We start from the raw sequence: 23,540 nt of genomic DNA on the forward strand, positions 1-23,540 counted from the left end.
ACTGACTTCGTTTGTTGGCTCTTCATTCATGTCCTGCTTTACAAATATCCTTTATATTCCTGCTCCAGATTTTACCTACAATCCTTTATTTTAAAGGTTGGTTCACCCCAAAACGGTTTGACCTTATTTTTTGTGTTACAAAGACGGAGCGATTCTTTCCAAAATGCCTGCATGGGTGGATTAGGCTCTACCGATTAAAAACCTCAGGTGATAAAGCACAACACAAAGGCAAGTGAACAATGACATGCTTTTTGATTTATTTTTTGGTGTTTTTTTAAGGCGAGACACTGCAGGCGAAACACTTTTCATGCACCAGTCGATTGTGAGCTTTTTGGCTTTTCATAAAGTGTTTTTCCCCTCAGTAGAGTAGAAAAAAAACCATCCAGAGTGCACTTAGTGTTTCTTTTGTCGAACTTTATCAATTGTGTTTGTAGATTTCAGTGACTATATATATTTATATATCACAGACTGGTTGTCAAATCGCATATTTTCTCCTGTGTTAAGCCATAAATCTCCAGCTCAGCAGCACTTAAACACTAAACTGCAGCATTATCTGTATTCAGAAGGTTTTTACAGACGGGTATGTTTATTCATAGCTTGTCTTGTAAATGTTTTAATTGTGCTTATGATGGACCTGTGAGCCTGACTTTATCTAGTGTTAAAATGTTACGCTATAAATATCCAAATAAGACATTTAAATGATGCACTAATTTGCATATTTTAACAATTCAGAAAACCATACGGTCTATAGTAAACTTTAGTCAAATAATTTTTGGTGTTGTTAATAGCCTATTCACACATACAGACTTTTCTGGAAAATTACCGGCAATTTTCTGGAAAGGGATCATGTGTGAATGAGCCCTTGTTGAAAATACCGGTAAATTCGATGTGCCGGGAGGTGTACCCCTGCTGTAAAATGCATCCTCTTGGAAATTTGCATCTTAACTGAAATTGATTTAAAAAAAAATGTAAATTTAAAATAGTTCTGGCAATAATGAGAGTGACTGAGGTGAGTTTTATGAATGGAACCCTTCCCTTTCAGAAGATATATAAATAAATAAAAATAAATAGATTGGCGTTAAATACAATACAATACAGATGAGATGAAGTCATTTTTTTTGTATGTGTGTGGTTTAATTTAATACAGCAACAACAATTTCATATGTTTCATGTAGCCTAAATGTCTGTTTAAAGCCCACCAAAAAGCCCCATTTTAAGCTACACTACAGTCAGTATTACTTATTTGTAAACCTAGTGCGTTTTAAAATGCATTTCACTTCCTGTCCTTACTTTATCCATCAAAATAATGATTTATTTTTTTTTAATTTGATTTATAATTTAAGTGTAGACAGAATGTTAATGAAAGTCAATGAGGGGGTGCATTTTGCACAGATTTTGCAGCAGGGGTGTTTCTCAGCACAATTTTACGGAAAGAGAAGTTGTAACATTACCGGTAATTTACCGGAATGCTGCTCTTTGTGAACGCAGAAGAAAAATTGCCTGGAAAAGTGCATTTACTGTATGCTTAGAACATGCTGACGTGAGATGTCTACAGCCAATCAGACGCATTCACATCTGTGCGGTTTAGGAAAATAAACGCCTTTTAATTCTTCTCCACAAACATTTAGCTGCTGGTTGATAGTCATGTTATGTTTCTACTTAGTGCAAACTGTGGGAAAATTGATCAAAATGCTTATGATAAACCGCTGTGAGTTTACCTGCGTGAGGCTCGTGAAGGAGCGTTGCGATCAGTCAGATTTTGAGTGACCCACAACACCGGTAGCGTTTTAAGAAGAATTTCACAAATCTCATCAGCATTTGTAATATAGTCAATTGTGAGGTGGCCTTCCACCTGCAACCCAGTACTGGGAAACTCTTATATACTCTCACATTCATTCATACACATACACTACGACCAATTTCATTCATTTTCTTTTTGGCTTAGTCTCTTTAATAATCTGGGGTCGCCACAGCGGAATGAACTGCCAAATTATCCAACATATGATTTACGCAGCGGATGCCCTTCCAGCTGCAACCCAAGACTTGGAAACACCCATACACACTCATTCACACACATACACTACAGACAATTTAGCTTACCCAATTCACCTATAGCGCATGTCTTTGGACTGTGGGGGAAACTGGAGCACCCGGAGGAAACCCCCGCCAACAAGAAGAGAACATGCAAACTCCACACAGAAAAGCCAACTGGTCCACCTTTCCAGATGCACATGTCAAAGCACTTTACGGGACCTTTAAAAAGTTAGAGCACAGGATATATCACTAAGCAGAGAAGCTGAAAGTTCGACAGAGTTTTAAAGCGGATCCCAGTCCAACCCAGAACCCAGGATAAAGAGGCTGAGTGAAAACGGTCTGCTCTCGATGCAGTAAAACCATAGTATCATCAACCAGTGAAACGCTATAAAACGCCAGCAATCCCGCTCTGTGATCGAGATACACACCGACTCTGTGTGCCACCGGAGTATGTATTTCTAGACTTATCTTACTGTGTCTGATCACACAGCGAGAATCTGAGACATCCAGACTCCAGGATGTGGAGTTGCATCCCAGTTTCTGATCTAGATTGGCTCCAGTGGTGTGAATGGGTTTGTAGGACAGGCCAATGGAAACGGCACCGCTCCACTCCACCTCCCAGTACCGGCGTCCTGACAGAGGCTCGTTGCACAGGACCTGAGATCCTCCCCTGAAGATTTCCTGCTGATCTGGGTTCAGATGAGGCTCAGCGGCGCTCATCGCCTCAGTCTGGTCTTCAGAAAGTCTGAGGAGAGAGTCGGTGATGTTTGGGTCCAATGTCAAATCACAGCAGTCTGAAGGAGCAAAGATATTTACTTTAACAGTATGTTGGCTTCTCAAACCACCATAATTACTAAGATTTAGAGACTTTTTTCTTGGTTGTTGCTAGATCGGATATGGATGCGGCTGGAAGTTAATGAGAATTATTTATTAAATTTTCTGTTTATTGTATTTTATTAACATCTACCCCCAACCCTAAACCCAACAGTCACAATAATGTAAAAACAGTAGGTGTAGCCAGTATTATTTATGTTATCTATTAAATTACCCAATAAATTGTATTTTTTATCATCTATCCCCAACCTTAAACCCAACCGTCACAGTACTGTACAAATATTAATTATTGTTATACAGTGTCATAAGAAAATGCTGCTATATTAATGTGCATATCGCACTTCCGGCCGGCCGCATATCCGATCTAGACTTTACCCTTTTTCTTAACTGCTGCATGGCATAGATATATACACTAGATATCGCATACGGACCCTGAGCATGCTTCAATAGCGCCGCCATATTTGTACAGTGCTCCCAGGACAAGTGTCATTCAACCACACTAGTCAAGACAGTGAGACAACGTGAAGATGCTGGACTTTAGCGCTGTGTACGGGTGAAGTAACGAGCAAACAAAGAAAACAAAGCACAAAGGCAGAACATTTCATAGGTAAGATCTTGTTTTTTACGTTTTTGTATGTTATGAACTTTTGTGCTAAACAGGTAACGTTATTGATGATAATACACTCACCTACTGCGTTCACCATAAGGCAAAGTAGCACCGGCTCGCACTAAACACTCGGCTTATGCTAGTTTTGTTTAATAAAATTTGCAAAAGAACTATGACAATGAGATGCTGCGGTGCCGGAAACTTGTATAATTGTGGTGGAGTCGTCGTTCATAACGGAGATTCATTCACAAACGAATCGCTCCCTCCGTCAGTATGTGAAAGCAGGAGAAGGGTGTGTGTTTCAGGACACAGATTAGATCAAATTTAACAGGGACGGAGTATAGTATATTTCCATACACACAAACACAAGCTTTTTGTCAGGAATGCCTGAGCGATCAATGTAGAAAAGTAATGGAAAATTATGTTTCATAATAAAAAAAAAAATTTGCATGCTGACCTCCGGGAAAACTCCTGATCATAGATATATGTGTATTTCTCTGGCTCTGGATGGCCACAGTCATTTCAAAGGAGCGCTACCCTGTACTAAAATGGCGGCTCTACTGGCGCATTCCTTCCAATAGACAACAACAGGGTAGGCGACATCTAATGTATATATCTATGGCTGCATGGAAGGCGCCATAGTGACCAGCGTCTTCCGGTAGAATGTTTAGAACTTCCGTTCACAACTGGTAATTTGCGATCCGAAAATGGGTTTCAATAGCGTTTTGAGTGGATTACGGAGTGTTTTTGTGACACACAACTTTGAAAGGTGTGTGTTAAAGCCGTTATATAATCTGTCAGATCATTCAAGCGCGAGAGAGAAACGTTCTCCTAATTCACGTGTCTGCCGACAGAAATACAGTGTGTGTGTTCCTGACCTGTCAGTTAGTTCAGCGCACACACGCAATACATCACTAAATTATAGAGCAAACCAGATTACTGGCATGAAACTTAACAGGTAATTTATGTAAGTCATGCAATTTACGAAAAATGACCAATAAAAGGCTGTTACTCTGCTGGCTGATTTGCATGTTGATTCTAATCGGGAGACGTTTATGCTAGTGGGACAGTACAGGCTACATGTGTGTCAAACATTTTGGTGAAGTACATTTGTTTGGCTTGGTTGTATTTTTGAAAGAAAGAGAAAATGTTGACTTTAGCGATGATGAGTTTTCATTTAAATGGCACACAATGTCGTCTGACAACGAGGGGAAAATGCCTCAGCAGTTGTTTTCCATCCCATTAGATCGCATTTTTTTTAAATGATCAGTCCAGGAGGTGGTGCTGATCAACAGTATTAGTTCAAAGATGATAAAGCAAATAAAATAAATTAAAATTATTGTTTCAAAGCTGTCCAAATGTGACTGTTTATACGCATCAGCTGCCGACCGGAAGTTCTTAGCATTCTCCTTGCGCATAAACGCAAAGCATAATGGGTAATTTTGCGTTCTAAGAAAAAGGTCTATACATATACTTAATACATACCTGTCAACCCTCCTGTATTTCCCGGGATTCTCCCGTATTTTACAGTTCTATCCCGCTATCATCCCGTGAAGGTATTTTCCCGTATTTCTCCCGTATTTTCAGTCTTTCTCTGAAGGGTGGCAAATAAACCAATCCTCCCAATACGCAAACCATACCGCCGAACCACCAGGGGCCGCCCCTTGCTCTTAAATGTGAGTCTGTTCTGTGCTTTCGCTTTGTTTAGGCAAGAAAACTCTTTGAAATAGATATAAAAACGGCGGGATTCACTTTCCTTTTCATTACAGGTGCCGTCTCCCCTTCATATGCAATCCTCAAAACAGTCATATAGCTGACTGCAACATGCAGCATGACTGTCAGCTGACGCGCTCCATAGTGATAAATAGACGCTGTTTCCCAAACGGATTCTGTACACGTGATTTGAAGCGGAGCGAAAGTCTGGGTTTTGGGTGCGTGTTTGAACAGACATATACACACAATTAATAATAATATCTAAAGATGTCGATCTTTGTAGGTTTTTCAAACATAACTAATTTCGTCCTAAATGAGCATAAAAATTTAGGAAAGCAATCGAAAGCTTTCATTATAATGTGAGATCTGTGCATTTTTAAACTGACACCTGTTATTTAATGTAATCAAACGAAAAAATCTAAATAAATAAGAGATTCATTCGCTGCTCTTTAATCAGAATGTAAATTATACAGTGAAGAAACGGCTAATGAGATTTAATAGCTTGATGATTTGATAGAGATCTATTTCATTAGCTTTTAATTTTAATAAGCTGTTTGCTAATCTATACTATTTATTTTTTCTTGTGTAAATATAAATAATAATAAAACATATTACTGACAATTTAACTGTTTATTTACAATGAAACAGCTCCAAATGAATATATTTTGTAATTTGGGGATTTTTTGAAGGGGGGGGGGGGGGTCTTTTATTATGGTAGGCATATCCCTTATTTTCACATCCCAATGTTGACAGGTATGACTTAATATTATTTTTCTTCTGAGACTAATTTCTATATCCATCTATAGCCTCTGACATGCCCCTGCCCCCTTCAAGACGCTTCTTATGGTAAAGTCTAGATGGGATACAGCTGCAGATATATATTATATAGCATATTTTGTGACACTGAACAACAATAATTCACATTGTTACATTACTGTGAGAGTTGTGGTGGGGGTAGATGTTAATAAAATACAATTGTGTAATTTAATAAATAACGTCAATAATAACTGTATAATTACTGTTATTTTAATAAATATGTATTGGTACCTTCCAGCTGCAGCTGTATCCCTTCTAGCCACAATTGCTTCCAATTTGCTTGTCATTTGACGGCCATTGAGCGCAACCACTCTCACTGGCAGAACTGTGATAAAACAATGCTATTGGCTGTTTTTTTAAAAAAGGAGGAGCTACTATATGTTCCCTCTGTCTTCATGTTTCAGTTGGGACTGTCAAATTTCGACAAAAAAAAAAAAAAAAATGCACATCTCAAAGCACTTCACAGGACCATTAAGAATAATGTGGATGTAGCTGTCAAACTAGATGTGCAACCCATAAATGAAATGCAGTGCAAAAAAAAATGCCAATAGTCTGTCTAAATCAGAACTCACATTGTAAGAAGTCTCCTCTGCTCTTCGGCTCAGTCTGTTGGGAGTCTCTGCGGGCTGTAAAAGGTCAGCCAGGTGCATTACGTCAGGTGAGTTTTACCTTACACTGGTAAACATGAGTTGATGCGTTCTGAAGACTCACTTGCTGGCAGCGATGTGAGTGTCTGTACCTGTTTCAGCGCTCAGGGAGTTTTCAGCTGACTGATCGCGCTCTTCATCAACTGTAAATATAAGGGTATCTGCCGTCAGCAAAGCTTTGTGCATCAGCAGCTGATGTTTATATCATTCTGAACAGGTGTGGCTGTGGAGGACTCAGAATGTCACCCAAATATGACGGAATCAGCTCATTGTTCAAGACTGAAAATATAAATCTGTCGAATATGTTTACTTATTAATGTATTTGTTTCTTCATGCTGTTTTAATTATGTAAAGAATAATGGTAGAACGTGTATTTTATTATTTCTAAATTTCTGGGGTCAGTATTTTGTGTTTATTCTGTTCTTCTGTTATTAAATGAACAGAAATTGTTAAATATTTATTTTAAATAACTGCTTTCTTATTGTATGTAGTTTTAAATGAAACTATTACAGTCATTATTGTTTTGTTACGTTTAGAATCTGATATTCTTTAAAGTTATTGTGATGTTTATATTGTGTGAGTGAGTTCGTTTACGTGGACACCAATAATCCAATACGATTAAGACAATACTCTGATTAAGTCTACCATGTAAACAGCCATTTTTGATTAATCAGATTGAGGTCATAATCGTACTAAACAAAAAAGGGATGAAGACATGTGGAGTATGCTGATTATAATCGCATTATTGAAGTAAAGTACAGACATGTAAACACCGCAATCAAACTATTACCGTTATCTAGGACTTTTCGCTGCATTTTGCGACAGGATAGTCTATACAGTACACACGGCTGTTTGACACTATTCTCTGCACCTACCAAATCAGTAAAGGACCACAGGCACTCACGCACTGCGAAATGCAGTTTTTTTCCTCCCATTGAGTGTGCAGTATCAAATTCTATTAAAACAACACGCTTCCAGCAGTTCCTCCTATCCAATATCTCGTTTGTCATGGGGGCATGCATAACATGTTCCTGAATGAAAGTGAAAGTTCCAAACTGCAGTTAGTCAACAAATTAAAAATGAAACACCCAAAATTCTCCGGAGGAAATGTGGATAACACAGTGACGCGTGACGTTAATCAAACGTGCTATAACATGTAAAACGGGATCATGAAAGGAACATTCAAAAAGCAACTCATGTAAACACCTTGATTACTGATCACTGGCTGTTTCTCAATATGTGTTCTTCAGCGGTCTTGCGTCCTCGTGTTCTCGTGTAACGTCATCATCAGCTGCCAAAGTTTAGTTCCAATACTGAAGACCGCAAGACGCGTGAAACTTCCCGGATATGTTCTTGATATCGAGGAGGCACTGATGCAGACTTGAGCACTGAACTAACTCTAGAAATCCCAGAAGTCATTGCGACTGGAGGTGGGAAGTGTAGCATTTTATATAGATTTATAATTAAAGTTCAGAGATATCTCTTATTTATCTCAGGAGATTCCCTAAATGAGACGGTGAAAGTAAAGATTACCATGGACATCTTAATAAAGAAATAAACACATTAAGGGTGTTTGTTTGCTGAAATTCGTATTAAAATCTGTTTTATTTATATTGTGCAACGTATATAGAAAGTGTTTATGCGTAGTATATATTGTGAAAAGGGGAAAAACAATAAATCGTTGTATGAATGCTGTAAGGTTTACATAATTTTCCAATAAAAATGCGTGAAGGTCATGTGACAATCAGAAAGAACGCAGCATCTCGTTTCTCACACGTGCGTTCTCTGTTCTTGTGGTCTCCTGAGTTCATTCTTCCGAGGACACCTGACAAGACCGATCTTCACAAGAACACGAGTCCGTTCTCTGTGTTCTTGGAATTGAGAAACAGCCAATCTCTTTCTCCCTGTTCTTCCTTTTTTTGTCTTGACTCCTCTCCTCCTGAGTTTCTAGCAGGTTGCTGATTGCTTCCTCCAGCTGTGTCCACTTACCATGGAGGAGTGAGGTGGGATAAAAACAGAGGCCAGACACTCAGATGTTGAGAAAAGAGCTAGAGAGGAACCTTTCTCCATCTCCAGGGGCTGGTTGCACCAGCAGTGCGTAAGTTAAAATGTAACCTAGTTGTGACTTAAAAAGACAGTAAGTTACAACTTACACATTACAAAATATTTTTTGTGTTGCACTGCTGAACTTGTTCGCTATGTTCTAACTAGGCAGGGGCCGGTATTAGATTCTGATAGCGATGTTGAAATGAAGCTTTCTGAACCAGTGAAGCGCTCGACTCAATTGTATTGGAAAAAGGTTCGTTACTCGAAGCTTTCTAAATCAGAGCTCGACGTGGACATCTTCTGGTTAAAGTGTGGGAAAGCACTGTGTTGCAATAATGTGAAATGTTCACAACCAACTCATTCATGTAGTAATACAACAACAGTAATGCAAATAAATAACTCAATTACTGTAGTTTTTACACATAAGGTATATTACATTACACCACAGATGACTAGTAAAATCCAAGGTATTCAAAAGCATTTACATCTTATTCCAACTAGTCCTTCACCCACCACTCGTTCCAAGCGGGGATTGAACCAGTGATTCCTGCATGGGAGGCGAATGCTTTAATGAGGAGGCTATGTGAGTAATGCTTTCAGGCTGCCCTCGCCAGTTGGTCTCCGTTAAACCCTATACAACGATATGCAGTGGGTTTTCTTTAAAGATAGTTGTAAAAAATACGCTAATACACTTTAGTATGGTTCAAAACCTTTTTACTATAAATTATTATTGTATTTTAGTTTAATTACTGGTGTGTGGCACTGGTGCAGTGCTTTGAAACAGTAGAAATGTATGTAATCGACGCCTAATGTCTCGCTATACACTTCACTAACCCATGGGGGTGTTTAAACCTTTGAATCAAAATTCGAAGCAGTCACGTGGGTATAGGCGAAAGTGAAGCTTCGGACGTCACTGATCATGTGATGATGGCAAAACGAATCAAGCTCCGGTACTCCGGTGCTTCACTGCGAGATGTATCGTTTTTTTGATACATGCTTCGAAGCCTCTGCGCACAACGTCACATCACTAGATTCTGATGGTATGATAACCTTGGATAAAAATAACATGGTTTCACGGTATTATGATTTACTGCTCTTAAATATATTCGTTTTTTCCCCCTTCGAACACAATATTTTTTATTTTGAGAAACATTTATAATATGCAGCAGCAGTAAACATGTCAGGCTAAATAATGAATCAGTGACTCCTGCTGTCTTCATTAGTTTCAAAAACACGGATTTCTTTACTATTTAAATGGCATCTTTGTAAATCTTTCTGTTGGAGATACTGTTGTCCTAAAAAAATGTAAATAAAGATTCTACTTGTACTATAGGAACGATATAACAGAAAATGTTGGCGGTTTTAAAACCTTGACTTTTCTAAACCGCAGTATACCTTATAAACGGTTATCATCCCATACCTAGTTCTAACTATATATTGACTGCAGCCTTCCCACATGTATTACGGTAGAAAAGATTACTGAGATTAATTTACACTGAGGAGCTCACGATCATAATGAAGAATGATCTCCCTCTACTCACAGCCTTAATTTCCTCCTAAATGTCACATTTATTTCGGTTTATGAAAGAAGTATTTTTTTGTATTAATTGTATTCCTCAATTAAATAAGAATTTCTTCACAAGTGAGGGTGCTTTCACACCTGTGGATCGATTCTCTTGTTCTGAAACGTGGATTAAAATTGCTACATTGTTGTTGGTGTGGTTCACTTTCATGCGGCAAAGTTTCTAAATGGACCAAAAGAGCTAAAACAAGTCTTGTGCGAGTAAACTCTCCTCACATTGGTCAGAGTCCCGCTCAGCTGTCACGAGTCCTTATTTTAATTTATGATAATGAGCAACAAGACATTATAAGCGAAGAGCTGCGCTTTCATTTTGAATGCTGACACCCACAGACATGGTCACTAAATATAGAGCAGAGATAAGACTTTCTCATACAGAGCAGTTGGCGTATGCATTATAGGCTTTACATTATAGAGAGAAATAACAGATAGGAATGACCTCCTGCCCTACTCCTAATTCTCTCTTCATATATAGCTGTATATATGCCCATTACATATCCATGATACACTGTGATATAGCCTGGCTTGGATCATATTGTTTTCTCACTACAATCGATCTGCTCCAGAGTTTGTTTCAATCGTGCCGAGACCGCCTCATTCAGGCGATCTCGGACCGATTGATTTGGCGCGGATCCGAGCGTGATTGCTGGTTTCACATATGCCAAACGAACCGTGCTAACTGGGGAAATGAGACAGGCTCCGAAACAAAAGTCTAGGTGTGAAAGCACCCTGAGTTTTTCTTCCTGCTCTTTTCTCTTTCAAAAGTAGGATATAAAAAAATGCAGATGTGTGCGTCATCTGTTATAGTGACTGACTGTAATTTAATATGTTCTGAAAATGTCATTTATAATTTCATTTTCATAGGATAGTACATATATTAGTTGCAGAATTTTAAAGCAGTTTAACGATTGAAATGCTTTTAAATGGATATTCTGTCATTTAATGCGACTACGCATGACTTTACGGAGAGCTTACAACCTACTAACCACGTTTTGCCCTAAGAACATGTGGTGTAACTGAACTGAGAACAAACTTAGTTAAAAACTAGCTAGTAGTCACTAAGCCTCTAGTGTGGACTTTACGTTCCAGTTTAAGAAAGAACTTTCGATCAGCTGGTGCAACTCTGCCCAGAGCACCAGGGTTTCAGATTATACTAGAGTTGTTGAATTGTTGAAGTTATTGTCTGACCTGTTGTTGACTGGTATTTTAGCTCTGTTGTTATTTTAGCTCTCTCACCACTGTTTAAACTTTGCTCTCTTTCTTTTGCTTTTTCTCCAGGAAGCAGTAAGGAGGTGGATGACCTGTCCTTTTTGTTGGAATTTTTCTCCTGTTTTAAGGTCAGTCAGGAAGTCAGTGTAGTTTTGTTAATTTTCATCATTGTTTTCTTGTTTATTTAGAGGTTTAACTCCAAGATAGAACCCTGTTTTGTTTGTTATTTTGGCTAAAACGGTCAGCACGGGGGCAAACAGATGTAACCAGGCAAATCCTGTCAAATATCAGGCGAGTGGTCAAAGCAGGCAGCAGACAGGAGTAAAAGGAAACAAGGCTAGGGTCTAACACGGCAAGGCAAAACAAGGAAAACGCGTCGTCATGTTCATTGTTCAGTTCAACAAGACTCAGCAATGAGTGTCTCAAAGTGAGGTGTATATGTGTAGTTTAATTAGTCCATGAGCAGCATTAGCTGTGTGTCTAATCAATGGAGACTTGGAGCAGGTGTGTGGGTGTTGCATGACTGGATCTTGTAGTCCATATACCGGCAGAGTTGTAGTTCTATGTGACCTGTGAGTTTACCAGCGATCTGTAGGGATTAGATCGCTGGTGATAGTGACACTAACGCTTTATATAAATTAAACTAATATTGTTGCACTCCACGCATCCCCCTAACCCTGTGTTGGACATAACACATTAATATTTATTATTATTATTAATAGTAATAAGAGTTTTTTTATTTTATTATTTTTTTTAAAGGATCATGTGACTCTGAGGACTGGAGTAATGAAGCTGAATATTCATCTTTAAAATCGCTGGAATAAATGATTAACTCCTTTTGAACAGTTATTTTATGGAGCAATAACATTTTACAATGTGTACTGTATTTTTAATAAAATAAATGCAGCCTTGGTGAGCAGGAGAAGCTTATTTTAAAACATTAAAAAAAATCCTACTGACCCCAAACTTTTGACCAGTAGTGTAATATGATCATGTATATGTTGTTTCCCAAATGTTTTGTTTTTGTGGTCCAGTGGCCAATATTTTGAAGTGATTCATTTTCATATTCTTGCATTGAATTGCATCCCAAGACCTCCACTGTCACACACTCCTGTGCATCTGCTGTTTTCACACTCACCTATTTCTGAGATCTTGGCTGCTTCTCTGTCACAGATCTCAGCCACTTTATCCGTCAGCTCTGTGAGGGCCTTTCTCAAAATCAGCAGAGAGAAGTACGGATGGACGTCAATGCTGGGTCGACCGCCGGCGTCAGGAGGAGCGCAGAGCATCTTATAGTTCTGCACAGATCAGTCCCACAGGTAAAGTTAGCATGGCAGTGAACAGGAACCAGGATTATTATAGTTCTGCTTTTTTTAAATGAGTTTTTATTACAATACTATTTTTAAATTTGCTGTACATTTCAGTTTGGCTTTAGTTTGTTTTATTAATAGTTGTGTTTGTTTTAGGTTAGTTTTTATGGTCACACTTTACAAGTTTCCATTAGTTAATGTATTTCCTAACATGACTGACTAATAATGAACAATACTTACAGTACAGTTCAGTTATTAATCATAGTTCAACATTTACTAATGCATTATTAACATCCAAATGCACGCTAGTTAACATTAGTCAATGCATCGTGAGTTAACATGAACTACTAATGAATGACTTTATTACTATTAACTGTTAACAAAGATGAATAAATACTGTAATGTATTGTTCGTGTTAGTGAATAGATTAAATAACATTACCAAAGACATCCTTATTATAATGTGTTACCTTTTTTATTTAGTGAACATATTTCTATGTAGTTTATATATTTAGATTTAGTTTTAGTAATTCTAGTTTAGCAGAGTTAACAGAACTCATCCAGCAAAGTTTTCTTGTGCAACTCTTGTGCAAACCTCAGAGTAGGCCCATACAGAATCTTCGCATACAGAAATCTGCACATTTCCACAGATTGTTAGCCCATGGTTAAGTCTTTTTATTTACTTCTGAAAGTCTGTGTATATTTATATTTATTCAGTCATTTTATTGAATAACAATCAACCTTTTATATAATTTATTTACAATGCAGTTTGTAAAACTTTATTTTCTGTCTTATAGTAGATCTATTATATGAATGACTTGTTTTGTTTACAATATAAGTGGATCTAATTGGATTTGCATTGCAAACCTTAAATACAAGTTAAAACGTTGCTATTTTTATGCTCTATAGATCATTTCACATAAATCCACAGTTTTTTTTTTTGTATAAAATTCTGTGCAGAAATAGCTAGAGAGCCCACAGATTCTGTCTGTCCCTGCCTATTAGCAATAAAAGCAAAGTAGTCTGAACACTGAATCCAAAACCACACAAATGCCATGAATAAAAGTAAAAAGGCTGAAGAGTTCAGTCTGTTTCATATTAAATATCACACTGTATATGTAGTTAAACATGCAAATGAAGAAATTAGAAACCCTTTTTGATTGATATACAGAGATGTTTTTGTGCTTGGCTGATGTGTTTGTCTATAAGAGCGCATCTACAGATGTTTCTCTAAACAGCCACCGATTTTCCACCACAGAATGAGTGCTTCTTTCTGAAAACTAGTTTCAGTTATTATCAGTGACTGTTGTTAGTTTTGTTCAATTTTAGTTGTTCATTTATTGTGAACTTGTTTATTTTATTACTTGTAAATTTGCATGGTTTGGGATTGGTAGAGCTGCTCTTCAGTGTTTGGACTCTCAGTAGTGATTCTTAAACACTACAAACTGAACTACACTGTTCCAATTTACTATGACCTTTTATGTGAAGCTGCTTTGACACAATCTACATTGTAAAAGCGCTATACAAATAAAGGTGAATTGAATATTTTATTGCAGCTTATGAATGTTTTTTTGACCAATAGTTTTAGGCCACGTCCACACTAATCCAGATAAATTTGAAAAGCCGTTTTTGTAAATGGCCCATGTCCATATATCATTTTCAATTCCTTCCAGAAAAATGGTCATTCACACTAGGGGCCCTATCATACACCCGGCGCAATTAGGCACAATACGTGTTTGCCACGATGTGTTGCTATTTTCAGACCAGCGCAACACAAATTTTCCTGCTTTGCGCCACGTTGTTTAGATAGCAAATCTATTTTCCCCACTTTATGGACTCATGGATGTGCTGGTCTGAAAAGGAAGTGTGTTTAAAGCGCATTGTTGGCGCGCTGCAATTTTGAGAAACTGAAATAGATTGCGCAATAGACCAGCTGAAAGCAGGTCTAAATTCCAGAGCCTAGCGCGTTAGTTGTGCGCTTTAAATGCCTGCACATTGCACATTGGATGTACAGTAAAACACAAATATCTTTACAAATGAAAAATAATTAAAAGATTAAAATGTAACAAAAATGATTATTTTCTACATAAATATATAAACCACTGCCTCCGTGCCTTCCTCATGTGGGGGGGCTTTTTCAGTTTATTCATGACAATTTGCATTTGTATGTTGTTGTTGTTGTTGTTGTTGTTGTTATTATTTTTTTTTTATTTGCATATTTATATTTGTTTTATTAAAAACAAGCTTAGATTTGTTCACCTGTTTTGGACTATATGGGGCACAGGACATGTGTTTAAACATAACTCAGTTTATTTACCACACTTCGTTATTATTGTTCATTTATTCGTTTGCTGGAAAAAAGAGAACTGAATTTAGAAATAGTTTTGAAACAAATCTTTGCGCTTAACAAATAAAATTAATTATGTAGGCTAATGGATGTCTTGAAGTGCATACAACACCGTTTCCTTATCTACGAAAGAGAGAAAGAGAAAGTAAAGAGGCTGAATGGAGGAGAATCGTTCTTTATCCTCGCGCTGCAGATGCTCTGTTTAACTGTTTTCTCGCTAGTGAAGCGTTCCGTTTTTCCACTTACAAAGTCGTTATGTAAATAGCAAATGAGCCATGGTGCGACTCAACTGACTCTTAAAGGGAATAGGAGATGAGACTCTCATTGGTTTAATGCACGTTATGCTCAACACACACCTATAACTCATTAAGAGAATAAGATCAACCCCGTTAGACCATGCGCCACGGTGCAAACTGTATTTTTCCATCCTTAAAATAGCAAAAGTGGATTTGGACATTAATGCTTTTGTACCATGAGCTTTAGACTTTGCGCCTAGATCGTTAAAATAGAGCCCTATAACGACTGTAAACAATTTAATTCATGTACTGTTCATGTGTACAGACGTAAGACACGTTTGCCTGCATAATATGCATCTGGCATCTCTTTGAAACATCATGGTAAAATGTTGCAACTGTCTGCCACTGAACAACAGCTCTCAGTAAATATTCCCTGTGCTTTAAAAAGAGGCATTATGGTGCATGTAAAAACTGACATTAATCTGTAATAAAGCTGTCAAAACAGCATCCAAAACACCTTTACAATGTCGTCCACCATGTTAGCTGAATTGGTCACATGACTGCATCACATGACTAAAATGCATCATCGTTTTCGAAAGCCTCTGTTTTTCAAATGTCTCCACTTTGGACAGCGTTTTCAAAAAGATACACTTCTGTTTCTTAAAAATGCCATTTCAGTGTGGACGAAAGGCTGAAACAGAGAGAAAAGTTTGCGTAAATGAAAACGTACTAGTGTGGACATGGCCTTAGTCTTAGTTTTACTTTTCATTTACTAAAATAACCTTGACAGGAACAAAACAAACACCACACCTCTTCATTCACTGGCCCATATTTCCCTAAGAAATACACTGAATGCGAGCTCTTTCCTTCAGCTTGACCCTTTGGCTCTCATATTGTTTTGCGCGCAGCATCATAACCTCCAGTACAAACAGACTAATATTTCATACCTGTAGGAAATGGATATGATCCTCGGTGTTTGCGAGCGCCTCTAGTTCAGCTTCTCCTCTCCGCTGCTCAACTATCTGTTGATTGAGTCGTTCCAGAAGTTTCTCAGTCTGTCCGAGTGCGGTCCTCTCCTCTCCTCTGATCAGCTCTTTGACCTCTAAATGCTTTCTCTCGGTGGTGCGCTGGAGTCTGGTGAAGATCTTCTCACTGTCCTCCTCAACCGCTTGAGCTGATCGCTGGAGCATCCACACAAAACACACAGTTTAACAGATTCATCCTCTTTACTTAAGCCAGGCTCAGACTAGTTTTAAAATCCTAACTGATAATGAAATCTGGTTGCGGCTCACACATAAGGAGAATCTTCAGCATATTTAATACCTTAGAATTTTAAATGTGCACACACTACAAGATATGAATACACCAGGACAGCACACACGACAAGATATTATTCAGACTATCGTGCCCTATGGAGAAAATCATCTGATTGCAGAATAACTCGCTTACTGGATTCTGATTGGTCAATCACGGCATTGCAAGGAATGTTATAACAGTTTGGCGTAAACAGTTTAAATGTAAACTGTCATGACGGTTTGGCGTCACTTTGCAACTTATAATAATAATAATAATAATATATATAATGCAAATAATAAGTAAGATAATGTAGACTGGGGCGGCATGGTAGCTCAGTGATTAGCACTGTCACCTCACAGCAAGAAGGTTGCTGTTTCGAGTCCCTGCTGGGTCAGTTGGGATTTCTGTGTGGAGTGTGCTCCCAGTGTTGGCGTGGGTTTCCTCCAGGTGCTCTAGTTTCCCCCACAGTCCAAAGACATGCGCTATAAGTGAGTCTGTGTTTGGGTGTTTCCCAGTACTGGGTTGCGGCTGGAAGTGCATCCGCTGTGTAAAACATATGCTGGAATAGTTGGCGGTTCATTCCGCTGTGGCGACCCATGATAAATATGGGGTTAAGACGATGGAGAATGAATAATGTAGACTGCATTTAGCATTTTATTTTTCTTATTGCAAGCGTTTTGTAAGTTTAAAGGCACAATATATGATTTTCGCCACTAGAGGGTGAGTATTCAAAACAAACAAAGGTGCATTTTGATGACGGCATGACTAAGTGTGGAATCATGGCAGTTGTGGTCTTTATCATCCTACAGGAGTCCTGCAGGAATCATGTTAATGGATGATCTAAAGTATTCAACACTTATTATCATGTAGTATGAAGCAGAGTAAAGCTGAAAGCTGTGGAAGTGAAACGCTGAAGCAACTGCTGATGAGAGACGAGCGCTACACAGCATGAAAACAGCAGAGCTTTTATTGAAGGAGACGCAGTGCTGTTTTATCAGACTGAATTCATTATAGGCTTCTGTTATAATGCTGCTCTGTGCAGTCAGTCTAAGAAAACACACAACATATTAAAGCCTCGCTGCTGTTTTCCTGCTTTTTATAAAACCAAACTGGGTGTGTGACATCATTAGCATGAACACACACATGACACACTCCATCTCACTAGTTAAAAAGACTTATTTCTCACGCACACACACACGCACACACACACACACACACACACACACACACACACACATATATATATACTGCATATATACAGGGCTCGAAATTAACTTTTTTACGTGGTAGCACCAATGCTCCCAACTTTAATTATTTAGGAGCACCAGAAAAAATGTAAGACCACCCACCAAAAATGAATGAGCACCACTGCAAATTGCATATTAACCTCTTAAGGCCCGAGGTGTTTATAACATGCATTTTTTATTTCTCTTTGCTATTTGGGCTTATTAGAACCTAATTAGAATAAAAACCTAAGTATTAATAAAAACCTAAGTATAATCTTTTGACATGATGTACATTTAGAGAAAAAATATTGTCCATATACGTGGACTCAAATTTACATAAAACGCCTTTTCCTGAATGTTTTTTAATGCAAATTTAATATAGAATTGTTTTTTTGAACTTGCTTTGACTATCAGAGAGTAAAATTTTTTTTACAATTTTTTTGTTTTCCCCATTTTGGACAGTTAAAAACAGTGTTAGGGACACTTCATATGCTGCACAACAGTTGCAGGATGACACTGTATGTCTGTAACAAAATATAAAACATTCAGAGTATTTTAAATAGCCACTTAAGAGTTAAAATGTGCTGTCCACGTCCCTAGGAGGTTAAGGGATTAATTGTGTCTGAAAACAACATTAACAAAACCCAGAAACAACTCACTAATGCTGTGATGATACTTGTGCAATAATTCCAAATTGAATGTCCAATAATTCTAAAATATTAATGATGACGATGATGACAATAATACTAACAATGAAAAACATTTCTCATGATCATGCTGCCTTAAATGTGCTTGAATGTGAGCTATCTGCTATAAAAGGTCCTACTGTTACATTATGACAAATAAATTTAGGATTTGCATCCAACAAAAAGGAAGCATTGCAGTAAGAAATATTCATTTTGCGCTATTGTTCTTATATGCATGTCAATTTAATAAATAATATTTCTGCTACAAAACAACAGAAAGATTATAATAAATTATTGAATTCAAGCTGAAAGCTGCAAAACAGTCATCAGTAATTAAATAGAAGAATAATATCTCAAGAAAGAACGGACAAAAGAAAGGAAGAAAAGTCTCAGTTCTACCACTCTTTAAAAGTTTTAGTTTGGGTTTGTGTCATTGTAAATGCTCAGTCTTGTTATGCGCTGATTTATATTTTTCTGTGTTTGTGAAAAAAAGCAGGCAGGTCAGCTGACCCAGTATATGAGCGGGACAGAACAGGATTCTCAAGATGACCACCGGCGCAGTACCATTCTTGGTTATGAGCCGCAATTTCATTGTAAATTTCGTAAAGGTGAGCTTCTTTGGCGATAATGTGTACAGTGTTAGATTTTACATTTAGCGGACATTTGCGCTGAACACGCATGAATGCAACGCATCGAGATTGGGGCATGTTCTCTGAAAACATCTAAACAATCTCACGGCAATTCGTAACCTTTTGAATTAGTGGCTAATTCGTACGAATTCGTATGATCTAATTCGTACAATTTAGTACGATTTGCTCATCCCCCAATGACGGTTGGGTTTAGGGGTGGGGTTAGGTGCCACGCCTCCTTTTTAAAATCGTACAATCTCATACGACTAAACTCGTACGAATTCCTATGAATAAAGCTGCGGTCATATTTGACTTTTCTTCCTATAGACTTCCATTCATACGCACGCGAATGCGTCAGACCGGAAACGCGGGGTCATGCGTCAAGTTTCGCATGTTGCTGCGGTGCAAAGTTCAAGCTTGGTGAACTCTGACCTGCGAAATCGCATCACTTGACTGCCTGAGACCAATCGAGGATCAAAACAGGACCTCTCTGGACAGAAATTTAAAACATGGAGCAATCGCTCGCTTTTTTAATGTCTAATCATCTTGTTTAGCCCCGCCCCTTTTCGCAGCGCTGTACGACAGAATTTCGCACACACAAATCCAGTGTGACCGTAGCTTTAGCCACTAAACTGACAAAACGTAAAATACTTGCGTTTTCTCGTGAGATCAGGCTGGAAAACACTCAAATGGTCTTGGTCGGCTGCGGTGGATAAACATTCACCACATGATCGCTGTCATCTGCGCCATTTTTTGTAACATTAGGTGGGGTTTGCAGACCTGTGTGCTTTTCACTCTTCAGCCGTTTGCGTGTCCCGCGGTCATAAAAGCTCCCTGTCATCTGACAGCGGAAAGCCTTGAGTGATTCGCAGCTAATATGAACCAATATAGCGTCAGGGAAGACCGATTCAGCACGTTTTAAGAAAAAATCAAAACAGTTCACACTATAACCATTATATGGTGTAGCACAAATGCTCCCAAATATTTTATGAGGTTGCATAGATTAAATTTCTGGCACATATGCGACCAAATGGTCACAATTTCGAGCTCTGATATACATATCAGGCCCGTAGACAAGGGGGCCTGAGGGGACCCACCCCTCACTGACAAAGGTCCAGAATTTGCCCCATACATGAGTTAATTTGTCCTATTTAGATTGCCATGGCATTATAAATTGTCAAAATAACCCATCTAAAAAGGTTTTAAGACCAAGTGGAATCCTCTGTTGGCTGTGGCTTCAGTGTGACAGTTTTAATCAGTTTTGGCCAGTGCACACAATTATTTTACAGTTCAACATCCAGCTATGCAAGAAAACATACTGTCTGATGTAAGTGAAGTCATCTTTCGCTACTGTATTATTTTTAAATAGAGAAAATATTTTACAAGTGACTTTTATTCTAAATCTTGGAGCTTCTTCTTGAAAAAAAAAATGACCAGTGAAAAGGTGTGAAGCACCAAAAGCGACCGTTTGGCTATTGCTGTTAACCATGCAATTTCAAATGTACTTTTTTTGATTATGATGACCATCCGACAATCTATTTCAGCTAAAATAGTACTTAAAATAGACATACTAAATATAACAGTACAAAAATGCAGTATTTAAATCTCATAATTAAATAGCAGCCTAAATGAGGCCTATAACCACAAAAAGGTCCACTGTTTGAGAAAATGAGAACCACCCCTTTCAGAGGGCTGGATACTGGTCTGTATATTTTGATTATGTAAGTACATAAGTCAGCAAAATATATAACACTCTTCCAGTGATATATTATTAAATAAAATCCTACATATTGTGCCTTTATTTAAAGAGCTAGTAAGAAAAAAGCTGGATTGTTCAAAAGACCTGCAAGCTCATTGCCTCTGTGTAATTATTAACCATTGCTACTGGCCTTTTGTAGATTGCTCTGCTCAAAAATAGTTTGACTCCTGCTTCATATGAAGGTCATTTTAGACAATCAACAGTACAAAGTAACTATATTTAAAACCATTTCTACTGCAATCACATCTACTATATTATTGACTTCACACATTCACATATACAGCCTAAGTCAGAATTATTAGCCCCCCCTTTGAGTTTTTTTTTTTTTCTTTTTTAAATATTTCTCAAATGATGTTTAACAGAGCAAGGAAATTTTCACAGTATGTCTGATAATATTTTTTCTTCTGGAGAAAGTTGTATTTGTTTTATTTCGGCTAGAATAAAAGAAGCTTTTAATTTTTTTTAAACCATTTTAAGGTCAATATTATTAGCCCCTTTAAGCTATATATTTTTCAGATAGTCTACAGAACAAACTATCGCAATACAATAACTTGCCTAATTACCCTAACCTGCCTAGTTAACCTAAGTAACCTAGTTAAGCCTTTAAATGTCACTTTAAGCTGTATAGAAGTGTCTTGAAACATATCTAGTCAAATATTATTTACTGTCATCATGGCAAAGATAAAATAAATCAGTTATTAGAGATGAGTTATTAAAACTATTATGATCAATGTTCAAAAAATCTCTCCGGTAAACAGAAATTAGAGAGAAAAATAACCAGAGGGGCTAATAATTCAGGGGGGCTAATAATTCTGACTTCAACTGTAAATCATCAGAAGAGAACCACAGAAATCTATCAAAAGAAAGCAAACATACTGTACTAAAATGAATATATCCTACACCATGACAAAACACCAACCTTAATGTATTTTACAATGTCCCTCAGCTCCTTTTCTCGTTCTCTACACCTCTGTTTGGACTTCTTCCAGGCCTCCTCTAGATGTTTCTATTTTAAAAGCCAAACATTTGAGAGTTACACTATCTTAAAACTCTACTTTGTCATTCACCGATTATCTTCATGCCATTATTTTTTATTATTACCTGTTTTTCTGTCCTCTCTTCAATCACCGACACCACGCTGTGCCCCTTGTGTCCATCTTTTAAGCACAAACCACAAACGCATTGTTGGTCGGTCCGACAGTAAACCTCCCGCAATTTATTATGACGCGCGCAGACTCTTTTCTGCGGCTGTTTCGTAACTTCAATAAGCTGATGCGCTCTCCCCCGATTCCTTTCATTGTGGGGCTTCAGGTGAATCTCGCAGTATAGTGTCTGACATTTCACACAAAACTTCACCGCTCGGTGTTTCTTCCCAGTGCACACGTCACACTCCACATCCGTGGCCTTCACACCGACGTCTTGAACGCCGCTTTTCCTCAGCTTCTCCACAATATCAGCCAGCATGGTGTTTCTGGACAGCGCTGGTCTCGGGCTGAACGTGCGTCTGCATTGAGGGCAGCTGTATTCCTCTTTCAACTCGCATTTCCTCCAGTAACCTTTAATACACTCCATACAGTAACTGTGTCCGCAGGGAATAGTGACCGGCTCCCACAGCACCTCCAAACACACCGAGCAGCAGAATTGCTCTTTATCGATAGAGATGTTTGTCCCAGCCATTTTGTAATGTGTGTGTGTGTGTGTATGTATGTGTGTGTGGTTAAAGCAGAGAGAAATGACTACAAAAAACTGGACAGGACAGAGAGAGGGCGAAACAAAGAGTGTTTGTGTATAAACTGGGCGTGAATGTCATGCAGGTACAGTAGAAGCTTATCAGGTTTCAGTCCAAAACTGCCGGAAGCAGCCAATCACGACCGTGAACACAGACAGGACACTTTTTCTTTTTTTGCTTTCATGCAAATAGGAAGTACCAGGTGCGTGAGCTTGCTTTACATGCAACATACATGCATTATAGCACAATGAGCTCTCTGCTGTTTGTTGATGCATGAACTACAGTAACATGAAGTACTCGATAATAAAAAAATGATCTGTTTTCAATTTAAAGGGACAGTTCACCCCAAAATGAAAATGACCTCATCGTTTATTCTTCATCATGTGGTTTTAAACCTTAATGAGTTTCTTTCTTGTGTCGAACACAAAATAAGATTTATTATTATTATTTTTTATTTATGAGATCATTTTTATTTTTTTTTTGGCACCGATTGACCTCCATAGTAGGAAGAAATATTACTATGGAGGTCAATTGGTGCCATTTAATAGAATTTTTTTTTTATTTCTTTTGTGTTCAACAGAAAAAAAAGACTCTAATAGGTTTTGAACGAGTGAAAGGCGAGTAAATAAAGGAGTGAACTTTGGGTGAACTATGACTTTAGTTTACACATCTAATATGCACATTTGTATTAATGTTAACAGACAGTTTAAAATCTACTAAGGAATATGTTGGTAAATGTCGAGATTAACAGTAACATTTATAAATGTAGAAGTGTTGCTCATTGTTAATTCCTGTTATCTGATGTGAATGTTGTGAAGTGTTATATTTGATTATATTT

At 37.8% G+C, this 23,540-nt stretch overlaps 1 protein-coding gene and 1 long non-coding RNA gene across 2 annotated transcripts; one reads left to right on the top strand and one right to left on the bottom strand.

Moving 5' to 3' along the window:
- Positions 1–1,321: 1,321 nt before the first annotated feature.
- On the bottom strand, positions 1,322–22,685 carry ftr87 (finTRIM family, member 87). The gene is made up of 7 exons (XM_056445329.1): positions 22,075–22,685; positions 21,893–21,979; positions 16,325–16,558; positions 12,624–12,783; positions 6,744–6,794; positions 6,577–6,630; positions 1,322–2,828 (listed from the first exon to the last, which is right to left on the bottom strand). The coding sequence occupies exons 1-7, from the start codon at positions 22,648–22,650 to the stop codon at positions 2,284–2,286; spliced, it is 1,707 nt and encodes a 568-aa protein (XP_056301304.1). The 5' UTR covers positions 22,651–22,685; the 3' UTR covers positions 1,322–2,283.
- Positions 8,436–12,897, top strand: LOC130213652 (uncharacterized). Its single transcript, XR_008835487.1, has 3 exons — positions 8,436–8,749; positions 11,555–11,613; positions 12,659–12,897. It is a non-coding gene; the product is annotated as an uncharacterized LOC130213652 (long non-coding RNA).
- Positions 22,686–23,540: the final 855 nt, after the last annotated feature.

Source organism: Danio aesculapii, chromosome 2 (genome assembly GCF_903798145.1).
Source record: "Danio aesculapii chromosome 2, fDanAes4.1, whole genome shotgun sequence".
In the NCBI taxonomy this organism is placed as follows: domain Eukaryota; kingdom Metazoa; phylum Chordata; class Actinopteri; order Cypriniformes; family Danionidae; genus Danio; species Danio aesculapii.